Source organism: Bos indicus, chromosome 13 (assembly GCF_029378745.1).
Source record: "Bos indicus isolate NIAB-ARS_2022 breed Sahiwal x Tharparkar chromosome 13, NIAB-ARS_B.indTharparkar_mat_pri_1.0, whole genome shotgun sequence".
Lineage (NCBI taxonomy): Eukaryota > Metazoa > Chordata > Mammalia > Artiodactyla > Bovidae > Bos > Bos indicus.
The window spans coordinates 59603267-59615240 of NC_091772.1; the positions used below are offsets into that span (position 1 = coordinate 59603267).

General features: G+C 49.6%; 1 protein-coding gene across 1 annotated transcript; it reads right to left on the bottom strand.

Moving 5' to 3' along the window:
- Positions 1 to 1055: 1055 nt before the first annotated feature.
- FAM210B (family with sequence similarity 210 member B) lies at positions 1056 to 11769 on the bottom strand. The gene is made up of 3 exons (XM_019972696.2): positions 11541 to 11769; positions 4083 to 4258; positions 1056 to 3576 (listed from the first exon to the last, which is right to left on the bottom strand). The coding sequence occupies exons 1-3, from the start codon at positions 11724 to 11726 to the stop codon at positions 3360 to 3362; spliced, it is 579 nt and encodes a 192-aa protein (XP_019828255.2). The 5' UTR covers positions 11727 to 11769; the 3' UTR covers positions 1056 to 3359.
- Positions 11770 to 11974: the final 205 nt, after the last annotated feature.

Here is an 11974-nt window from a genome sequence, read left to right on the forward strand (position 1 = left end):
CCGGCATGGGGGCTGCTGGGGGTTCACTAGAGCTGCAAGTGGTCTGGCTGGACAGAGGGGAGGGGTCAGCCATCCATGTCCACACCCGCCCACTTCTGGGCTCTGACCATGTTCTTGACAGCATGGTGAGGAGCTCCACGTGTCGGGTGAGCCAGCTCCCGGCAACCTGATTTTCCCAGTTTGGCCCTCGGTCTTGATTCTGTGGTAAAAGTGTTCACCCAGCCAGACTCCCTCCCCAGCCGAATCAGAGTCTGGGTGCTGCCAGTGTTCAAAGTGGTTCATACAAGTGGGCACTGCTGCCCCCTCAATACAGCTGGCCGGGGCTTCCCTTACCCTGGTCACCTGGTCCCCATGGGACACCCTAGAGTTGTGGCATCTGTGTCAACTTGAAACCCAAGTCCGCAGATAAGTCTGCTTGCAGTCCACAGGTAATTCTTTCCACCAGCTGTTCAGTCTCGGCCTAGAAATGAGATGCCGTGAGGAGCTGGTCTCTCCCATTTTTGGTCTCAGGTTCTATGTGCTCCTATCACGTAAAATTACATATTTCTAGCTGCCAACACCTGTGCATCAACCAAGGTGGTGAACTTGACCATGATGAAGACAAAGGTGGAAGTGTTGAACTTACTGAGAACTAGGAGAGGAAATAAGCTTTCATGGCCAACTTTCAATGCAAGAGGTACAGAGATCAGAAATGTCCACACAAGTGCTATACACTTCCATGGCAGAGTTGGTGAAGTAGTCACGGAAACATCAAAACAAGTGGGTAAAACTGCAGTGTCCGATTGCCTTAGGACAAAGGAACTTCCAGTTTCCATAGTCTTGAGCTTTATATCCCAAAGTAGTAGTTCATCCATCTACCCCAGCCGTGGTCAACATGACATGACTAACCCCATCAGGGCTATTAGCTAAGCCACATTTCCCCGAGACAATCCCACACAGGCCCAGAAAAGAGCTCACTACAACGGGGCCACATTAGCAAACTAGTCACACGCAGTGCTGGCTTGTCACTGGCAGCAGGGATGGCTTACCACAAGAGGAATAACAGGTTCTTCACAAACTTTATAAAGACGTTTATTCGTTTCATGGAACTTAAGCTGCTCATTTTGTCAGATTAAAAAATTAGAGGTGAACAATGGCTTACATTTCTAAAATAGATCATCAGTTCTATTCCCCTAGTTCCATAAAAACAAAATACAAGTGATCTGTACATCTTGCTGGTGAATTCACATAATGCTCTAGTTCCCTGATCCTTTGACTTTCTCTCCTCTCTAGTTAACTCTGTTCTGTTTTGACCACTGGCCACAGGAGTGGAGTGGCATTGGGGCTTAGAAGCGAACGCTATGGCTATTTGGTACGATAATTTATTGCTTGCCCTTTCAGTCCACTCTCATTTCTCCAAACACAGAATCAAAGTTTGAGATTTAAGCCCTTAAACTTGGAGGAATCCCTGTGGGCTTTTTTGCATAGGCATTACTCAGGATCTGAATGGGTTGGGAGGCCGGTGTGGAAGGTGGTTAGGAGCCCAAAGCTAACTATTGCCATAGAGACAGCAACACAGAAGTGCTGGTCCTGCCTCACAAGGAATTAACTAGCCCTGGTGCCTTCATCTTGTTCTGCTGTGTCCATGGTCCTTGGAATTAGACCCCAGAAAGACAGTTCCAACTTTAAATGGCTAAAACTTTTTGGCAACGGGCTAATTGCTTTAAAAGGGGAGAAAATACCCGATGCACTTTAAAGATCTTGCAAGTGGAGAATGTGTCCCATGAAGATACTTTTAAAAGTTAACTGAAATAACCGATTGATGTGTATTACTAAGGTCTAACTAGGAAAATGTCAATAGTCCGAGCTCAGTAAAACCAGGAGGATCAGTTTACAGTTGCTTCAGTTTTCTGATTGTCACAAGTGTAGTTAATCAAACCAAAAAACTAAAATAAAAAGTAAATCTGGGAGCCAGAAAGATAAACATAACCCCTCATCCATGGCAGAGGGGCAGACGGGTTACAGTGGGGTTCCCGGGTGTGGAGCAGGTGCCCTGCAGGAGCCCGGCCCGGGGTGGGGCAGCTGTCAGTGACGCTGAAGCCTACCGGAAGACATTCCTTCTCTGTTGCCTGCTTCTGACTATTCCGCAGAGAAAGTCTCAATTTGAGTGCGTGTGCTTCGATTTCTATTCTTAAATGTCCCTAACAGAGAATGTGGGGGTCTCAGGTCACACCCCCTTTATCTGGTAAACTGGCTCAGTCCCTCCCCGGCTTGTATTATTACTGTGTTATATATTTTGTAGTGGCCTCTTATTTACAGCAACTGCTAGTAACTTTGCTTTTTTAGAGAGTGATACAAAATCTTTTTTTACACACATAATTTTAACTCAATTAAAAAATAGAAGTAGCAATTCAGTGTAAACATTGTGACAGTGATTCTGGAATGTCTGAAGTCTGAGACAGAGTGAGTTAGGCCAAGATTGTCTCAGCTTTCCATATACATGCAGTGGAGCCAACTGATGCCATTACTGTTGGACAAAGTTTCCAGTTTTTACCTAAAGAGACAAATGATTCTGACCTACTTTAATGAAATTTGTGAAAAACCAGCTGAGGCAGGCTCTACATGTCCAGATTTGAAGATGTTTGGGAATCAATGAAACATACCAGAAATACTTATTTGTTTTCTTTGCCCAAACAAGTATAATGAATGTCAAAGTGTTGATGCTAATTTAGATCCTGATTACATATTGGGAAGTCCTCAATTCTGCTTCATTAATTGTAGCACTGGACTCTGTTTTGCACAATACTGCATATTAAACTGCAGGCAGCCTGACAAGTCAGAGAAGGCAACGGCACCCCACTCCAGGACTCTTGCCTGGAAAATCCCATGGATGGAGGAGCCATGTAGGCTGCAGTCCATGCGGTCGCTAAGAATTGGACACGACAGAAGTGACTTAGCAGCAGCAGCCTGACAAGTATGGGAGGAAGGGGAATTTTAAAAATCAGCTTAATGAATCACTACCCTTCAAGAATTTGAGCAAAGATGAACCCCTGAGGCTCTTGCAGGCAGACCCTCACCAATGGTCTTCTGGAAGGAACACTTCCTGGCTGACAGTTTTGTCTGACATGACAACTCATTGGTGGTGTTCTGCTGATGAGTATGCAGACAAGCCCTGTGATGAATAGCATTACCCAAACTTTAAAGTGGAAAAACTACAATGATTTGAAACCCTGAATTTTTGCTGGCAAAAGTAAATCCTATTTGTGAGAATGCACAATTAGCCCCTGCTACCCACCCACCACAAAACCTACATCCTAAAACCAATCTAGCATGTGTCATTTACAAGAAATAGGTTTTCAGGCCCACAGTTGAAGAGTTCATCAAGGCTTTGCCGCTGGAGGTTTAAAAATTCCCACTTTCCGAAAGTATCTGACAATCAAGGGCACAGAAACTAAGGTAATACTGATCCTCACGGGCGCGAACAGCTTGTGGATGGCGTAGGCCACCACAAAGGTGCTTGTGCCGGCCGCCATTTTCGACTGGACCAGTGACTCTTTAAAGCCGAGTTTAAGCAGGACGGCTGACATGTCCACACCACTGGAGGGGAGAAAGACAGACAGACAAACACAGAAACACAAAAGATATTTACTACAGCAAGGGACTAAGTTAAGCACTCAATTTGGCTATGAGATTTACACTATTTTTTTAAAATGTAAGTAAAAGTAGCTAGATGAATACTAAGTCTTAGGAAGAAAGTTCTTACTCTCAAAGACTCTTGCTGCTGCTAAGTCACTTCAGTCGTGTCCGACTCTGCGTGACCCCATAGACGTCAGCCCACCAGGCTCCCCCATCCCTGGGATTCTCCAGGCAAGAACACTAGAGTGGGTTGCCATTTCCTTCTCCAATGCATGAAAGTGAAAAAGTGAAAGTGAAGTCACTGTCGTGTACGACTCTTAGCGACCCCATGGACTTCAGCCTACCAGGCTCCTCCATCCATGGGATTTTCCAGGCAAGAGTACTGGAGTGGGGTGCCATTGCCTTCTCCGCTCAAAGACTCTTACATGAAAGCAAAAAACGAATACCTACTACTGTCCCAATCTTACCTTGAAATAACCATGTAAAACATTCCCAAGGAGATTAATGAGATTCCAATGTGCAGTGACACTGCCACGGCACCATATTCTTGAAAAATCTTTTTCAGCTGCTGCGACTTGCTTAGCTTTTCCTCCTCTGTGCCCTTGATATTGCTGCCTGTGGTCACAGTGATTTTGCTGGGGTCCTGCACACAAACCAAAGAAAGGGAGACACTTGAGGGCAGGAGCAAGGATGTGAGTGGTCATCACCACATCACCACCTTCAGAATCATGCAATGTTCTGCTCTTTCTTATCCAATGAGAGATGAGTTCCTCTCTTTCTTCATCAGCTGAGGCTAATGCCCGCTACGCCACTGAGTGCACTGAAGGGCTGGGTACCACATGTGATGGGCAAAACGATGGCCCCAAAGATGTCTAGTTCCTAGGCCCTGGAACCTATGAATATGTTACCTTATGTGACAAAAGGATTTTGCAGGTAGGATTCAGTTAAAGATCCTAAGATGGGTAAATCATCCTGGATCTTCTGAGTGGGACCAATGTGATCACAAGGGTCCCTGTAAGTGAAGGGAGGGAGCCAGCAGGGTCAGAGAAGCTGACATGAGGAGAGAAGCAGAGTCAGATTTGCAGAGGCTGGTGCTACTCCCTCTGAAGATGGAGGAAAGGGGCAAGCCAAGGGATGCAGGCAGCTCTAGAAGCTGGAAAAGACAGGAAATGACTTTCCTGGCGACTCAGATAATAAAGAATCTGCCTGCAATGCAGAAGACCCAGGTTCAATCCCTGGGTCAGGAAGATCCTCTGGAGAAGGAAATGGCAACCCACTCCAATATCCTTGCCTGGAAAATCTCATAGACAGAGAGGAGCCTGGTGGGCTACATAGAGTCCATGGGGTCACAAGAGTCAGACACGACTAAACCACCACCACCAGAGCAGTTGGAAGGACCCAGCTCTGCGATGCACTGAGGTTAGCACCTATGAGACCTCATGGGCTTCTGACCTCCTTGACTGTAAGAAAACAAACGGGTGTTATCTTATGCACGACAACCAGGCTAGACTCTATAAGACAGTGGGTGTGAAATAAATGGGAACAGAAGCTATGATATATTTACTTTTGGAATCAAGGTTTATCCCTGAGATCTGAACAGATATAGGGGGAGGGTTAGTTCCTAGGCCATAAATACAGCATTGGGGGTTTGCAGAGAAATTATTTACTATGTAGGGTGTCCATTAACATTTATTGAGCGTCTACAAGGCCTGGAACGGTTTGAGAGAAACAAAAACAATAATATTGGGTTCAGAAGACAAAACTTCTCCACGCAGAGTGCTTTTTCATCAAAGGATTGCTTCAGCTCTCATGACAGACCTCACAGACAGAGCTCTTCTCAAGGACAGGATCTGGGTCAGCCAGCTCCGGTTATGGACTTTGAAGTGGAGGCCATTTCCTTATATTTTTAGAACATGCAGGGGCACAGGCATACCTCAAAAGCTGGCAAGGCAGGGGTTGGGGGTAGGGACAATGACATGCGTCATGGCGACCCCAGGAATGAAATTAAATGATACCCAGATATCCAGAGCAGCAGCCTCCAAACCGAATGAGGCAGCGGCCCTCCCAGCCCCGCCCCACCCTGCTCTGGAGGCATAGGTGGCCGCTGGGTTTCCTCTCTGGTCACTCCGTGTGTCCACCAAGGGAGGGCACTGGGAGCAAGAAGTGGTCCAAACCCCCACATGACATCAGCTGGGCCCTGCTGACACCCCGCCTCGGGTGGTGACCCAGATGTGTGTCTCCCTGAACTCTGAGCTGGCGCATCTGCCTTGGCTGTGATGTCCACGGTCACACATCCACAACAGGTCTGGACAAGCTCCTGACCCACTCCCACCCACATGCTCCTCTCCAGGTCACAGCTGTCCCTGTTTCGGCAAACCACATCCTCCTAGATGCTCTGCCTGAAACCTGAGTCACTGATTCCCACAACCAGCTATCAGTCGACCCCACCAGGTCCAAACTCAACCCCCCTCACCTCCCCACCCAACACTCCTATCACCCTGGCCCAAGCTCCTCACCTCTTCCCTGGGTGACTGTGATGGCTTCTTCCTAGCTGTCCCCCAATCCTACCTTTGACCCCTCAACAGAGTGGCCAGAGACAGCCTGTGAGATCCAAGGTGGGATTACAGCACCGCCCCCGCTCAGAGGCCTCCTGGAAGCTAAAGTAGTCTATGCACTAGCCCCCCTGGCCCTCCAGACACCACCCCCCACCCAACCCTTCTCCTTCCTGCTTCCCATTCCAGCCGCCCAGCTTCCTTGCTGCTTTAAGGAGGACAGGCCAGGCCCGACAGGCCCTGGCATCTGCTGTTCCATCTGCCAGGAAGTTTTTCCCCAGAGGGCCTCATAGCACTGCCTCCAGATCTTTATCCAGCACCACCACAGGGAGGCCCTCCCGGACTGCTCTCTTTAAAGTACACAGTTGCATGGTTCATGTGTGTCTGCCATTGTGCAGTCATCATCAGGGTCTAATTCTGGAAGATTTTTGTCACTGATCTGCAGTTACTTCCCATTCCCCTCTCCCCCGTCTTGCCGGGGGGGAATGGAGACACCAACCTCCTTTCTGTCTATGGATTTGCCCATTCTGGATGTTTTTAATATGAATAGGATCATGCAACACGGGGCCTTTGGTGACTGGCTTCCGCTACAGACTGAAAGTTTGTGCAACTTGCCTCCCCTCCCTCAAATTCATACAATGAAACCAAATCCCCACCCTGACCGTATTTGGAGGTGGGAGGTGACTAGGTCATGAGAGTGAAGCCCTCATGAATGCAATCAGGGCTCTTATAAAAGACACCCCAGAGGGCTACCTTGTCCCTTCTAACATGTGAGGACATGCCAAGAGGACAGAAGACAGCTGGCAATGAACCAGGAAGCAGACCCTCACCAGACAAGACCCTCACCTGTCCTGACCTTGGACTTACAGCCTCCTGGGCTGTGAGAAATGAATGTTTGCTGTTTAAGCCACCTGTGCTTGAGTGCTCAGTCACTTCAGTTGTGTCTGATTCTTTGCAACCCTATGGTCTGTAACCTGCCAGGTTCCACTATCAATGGGATTTGCTAGGTAAGAATATTGGAGTGGGTTGCCATGCCCTCCTTCAGGGGATCTTCCCAACCCAGGGATCGAACCCATATCTCTTATGTCTCCTCCACTGGCAGGCAGGTTCTTTACCACTAGCACCACCTGGGCAGCCCTTAAGCCGCCCAGTCTATGGTATTTTTGTTATAGCAGCCTGAACAGACTACTGCAGCTTTTTCCACTTATCATGTTTTCAAGGGTCATCCACATTGTAGCAGGTATCCAACTTCATTCCTTTTTATGAAGTAGAATTTGATTCAACTGAAATACAAAGTATGGATTCTAAAATTTATCCTGCGGGCTAAGCTAGGAGCCATAGCACATTTTTGGCCGACAAAGAATGTCTGTTGTGTCTGGGAGCGTTGTTGTGCCTGGTAACCTCTGGGGCAGGATCTCACCCTGGCTTCATGCAGGACAGGAGGGCCTGGCTCTGAGTCAGCTGCTGGAATGATAAAGTGTATGTGCTACATGTTTGTGGAAGGTAAGGTACAAAAGCAGAGGAAGGAAAGGCGGCTCAGTGAAGAGCCACATTCTGGGCATGGCGAGGAGCAGGTGGAATTCAGTCTTGGATGGAAACTTGCTCAGAACTGGGACTTCCCTAGCAGCCCAGGGGTTAGGACACCTTGCTTTCACTGCTGAGGGGGAAGGGCTTAATCCTTGGTCAGGGAACTAAGATCCTTCAAGTCATGCGGCCAAAAGAAAACAAAATTTGCCTAGTCATCCTTGATTTATAATCATATGCAACTGCTACTCATTTGCCCCTCTTCTCCCAAAAGCTGGTACAAAACTCAGATTTATGAGTTAAGAGTCTTTTCATTACCTCCCAATTGAAAGAGCATCTCTTTTGTTCCCAAACTGCAGTTAGGACTGAAAACACACACACACACACACACACACACACACGCACACGCACACACACACGCGCACACACACACACACACACGTGCGCCCTCCCCCCCCCCACCCCCCCACCGCCCAAACACCTGGAAGCTTTCATCCTGGAATTAAATTTCAGTACCATTAAAGGCTGTTCTGTCCCTGGGAATTAAGTGTTAAGGCCTTAAGGGTGGGGATGAACTGTATTTTCTCACGGCCTTTAGCTTTAACTTCTGCGGGGGGTTTTCAGACTTATGAAAACAAACAGTTAAAAAAAGGGGTGGTGGTGGGTGGTTTAGTTGCTCAGTTGTGTCTGACTTTTGCAATCCCCTGGACTGTAGCCCGCCAGGCTTCTCTGTCCATGGGTTTCTCCAGGCAAGAATACTGGAGCAGGTTGCCATTTCCTTCTCCAGGAGATCTTCCTGACCTAGGTATCAAATCCACGTTTCCTATGTCTCCTGCATTGCAGGCAGATTCTTTATCACTGAGCCAGTATCCGTTTATGGGGTCCCAGAGACTGATTCTGATAGGCAGGAAAGCCTATCATGTTTTGAAAGGTTTTAGGAAAACCATGAATATTCTCAGGAGAGGCCACTTCTGTTGAGCCAGCCACTGAGCTTAGCACTTTAAAGGTTTTATAAAAACCCTCACGACCTCATGCTACGGGTACCTCTGTCACTTCCACTTTGACAGATGGGAGATCGGGGCTTTGGGGTGAAGCTGTGAGCTGGCTGGCAGTGCTCAGACTGTGTTCTGCACTACAGACTCCCCTTCTTGTCCCCCAAGAGTTGAACATTCCTAGAGGAAGAGCCTGTTTCAGAACTTCAGGACTCTGGAGGGGAGAAGAAAAACTGTCTTCAGCCTCCCTTGTTGGGCCAGCACCCACGCTCCCAGTTCTCTGACGCCCAGCGGAATGGCCGCTGGGAGCTTAGGCTTTTTCTGATAAACAGGTCGCCACCCGCCTTTTGGCTGCAGAGGAAGTGCCCCAGATGGGAGGGCTGCCGGGCACTGATAGGATGGCTTCCAGAGCCAAACCATGTCCTGGGGTGGATGACGATGAGTGGAAGCCCTTTTCACTCCCACCCCAACACTTGGCCTGACAGAACCTCATTCTGCCCCATCTGTCCACTCACAGGACGGGGCGGAGCTGCCACTCTCTCTCTCTTCCTCCCTCTTCTGTGCAAGCTCTATTTTGGCAAATGGCCTTTTGGCCAAAAAAGAAAAACAAAAACGCAGCCAGACTTCCAGCTACAGAATAACAAGTATCTATTGCCAGACAACAAGAGGGACAAAATATTCAGACACATGGACAATTTCCTGTTAGCCAGTGCCAAGGTTAGTTTTTAACTTTCTAGAGTTAGATTTTTTTTTTTAAACATGGACAATTTTCTTCCTTTTATTTTGAAAATCTCTTTAATCACTGTGAGTCATGTATTTTTCTTCCTAAGCCTGGAGGAGACGAAAGAGGTTAAAATAAAAGGAATTTATGAAGAGGTGACCTGCAAGGAATAGGAATCTTTCAAACATTCATTTCTTGGTGAGATATCACCTTAAAAACCTGTGCTATATTCTTAGTTGCCGTCCTGGTTGGAGATAACTTCGTACCTCCCCCGGTGTCTGTTTTTAGATAAAAGTGCTTCCATACACTTGCGGATGGCTTGGCTCTCTGAGCCCCAGAGTTTTCATCTCCCAGTTCTCCCTCACATGCTGCCTTTCACGAAGTCAAAGCAGTGCCAACCCAGAGCAGACACTCACAAATAAGTGAAGAACAGTTGTTAAGAGCAAAAGCTTTGGAACCAGACTAGTTTGGATCCCAGTTCTGACAGGTAATCTCTGTGTTTCTCAGAGAGTTACTCAACCTCTCTGGGCTTACGTGAAGATAATAGTATTGTTTATGTCTCAGGGTTGTTGTGAGAATTACACGAATTGATATTTTCAAAGTACTCAGAACAGTGCCTGTTACAAAGTAAACACAATATAGTGTTTATCATTAATATTATTTACTGCATGAATGAAAACAGGTGTCACTCTTAACAATCTGACCTTTTAAGCAAGATTTTTGGCTCATTCCTCAAAACTTCTTGACTCTTCTCATACAGCCTCCTTACTTTAATAAATACAGCAGTGGTGGCTGGGATTGGTGGAGGGAGGGCAGCAAACACACACACACACACACACACACACTCACACACCTGCCAGTGCCAGGCTAACCAGACAGACAAGCAAATCAGAAGGACATTCCGTATGAGGAGAGCATAGAAGATGTACTCCCACGAGGCTGAGGAGAGGCCAGTGGAGGCGTCACTGGTGGTCAGGGAAGGCTTCCAGGAGGAAGGGACAGATAGGCTGATGTATGGAGAATCTCCAGGAGACACCTGGGTGTATGCAGAGGGTGTGAGGCATGTGAAGATCCCCAAGCTGGGCTCAGGAGGCAAAGATAAGATCTACTGCCTGTCAGATGGCTCAGCACAAGGCAGAAAAGGAAGTTTCTCCATCTGTGGGGGAGGCATGGTAAGGTCATGGGTCAAAGGCCTATGGAACATTTAAGAAGCACTGGCTCCCAGTGACACCATGCTCAGGCCTGCATCAGCTCATGGAATGGTCCCCAAACTACTGTTGGGAAGGTGTTATTTTTAGCCCCCTGAAAGGTCAGCAACCAGGCCTCAGAGACCTTGAGGACAGGGTGAGACAGCAACCCTGGTCAGTGGATGCAGGCAGGCTGGACCAGAGCAGCAAAGCTCCAAGCACTGCTCCTTCCAACTGAGTTCTGCATCTCCAGAAGGCACTGCTCACCACCTGTTTTCTTTAAGGAGACCCACTTCAAAATCAAACTGAAACATATTTACAGAAAGGAGCAGTCTGCATTTGCATTCTGAATGAAAACCAGTTTTCACTTACCATGCATAGAAGGCAAGTGAAGATATACACAAAGAAGTAACCCTGCGTTTCAGGCGCGAGTCCCGCCCGCAGTCAGACTGGGAGGCCTGCTCTCGCGGTTAGATAAAAAGGGAGTGGCAGCAAGTACTCGGGGGGAGGAGGGGAAGGTGCGGGGGCAGGTGGTGGTGGTGTTAGAGACAGCAGCATCCACCGAGCCTTCCTCCTCAGCCCAGCGAGGGGCCCCAGCGTGACTTCAAAGGGAACAACTCTAAGCGCCGGATGACAACGTCGATACCAAGTCCACCCCACCTCCAATACTCTCCGCCGCCACCACAGCGCAGGCCCAGCTTTGGGCACCTGGGATCCCCTGGAGGCTGTGACCTTGGGCATTCGCCACGCCCCCCTGAGCCTCAGTTTCCCCGGTTGTCAACTGGGAGATCGCTTCCTTGGCTTGAAAAGATTTGGGGTCTGGGGACCTGAAGGTGTTCGGTCTCAGCAGCTGCGCGTGTAAAGCTCTCCTCCGGCGCAGGTGGACCAGTGATCCGAGCGTCCGGGGATCCGGGTGTCCGGGGAACCGGGTGGGGGTGGGGAGGCTTACCTGGCGGCCCTGGTAGTTCCCGCGGGCGGCGCGCAGCAGCTGGGCGTCCGGCCCGGGCCCGAGCAGCGGCAGGAACACCGGCGGCGGGACACAGGGGGCGGCGGCGCCCAGGAGCCAGGTGGCGCGGCACCGAACCCGGGCGCCCACCCGGCCCGCGGGGCTCAGCAGCGCCAGCAGCCCGGCCATGGTGCACAGAGCCGGGCGCTGCCGCCCTAGCAGCAGACCGCGGGGGGGGGGGGGGGGGGGGGGCAGCGCGGTGGGCGGGGCCCGCAGGAGCAGGAGCCCGGAGCCGCGGGGAGGGGCCAGAGTCGTGCCCGGTCCTAGGCCCCGCCCCCCCCGCCGCTGCCAGAGCGGCTAGGGCGGAGCTGGAGCCGCGCGCGGAGTGGGCGGGGCCTGAGCTGGAACCCGGCGCCCAATGCGAGGACTGGAGACGC

Excerpts from the sequence above, each read along its gene's own strand:
- FAM210B (XM_019972696.2), bottom strand. The coding sequence starts at position 11,726 with ATGGCCGGGCTGCTGGCGCTGCTGAGCCCCGCGGGCCGGGTGGGCGCC. Across the intron at positions 4,259-11,540 it reads GGAACTACCAGGGCCGCCAG|GACCCCAGCAAAATCACTGT; the intron begins GTAAGCCTCCCC and ends GTTTGTGTGCAG. Across the intron at positions 3,577-4,082 it reads TTTTACATGGTTATTTCAAG|TGGTGTGGACATGTCAGCCG; the intron begins GTAAGATTGGGA and ends TCTCCCCTCCAG.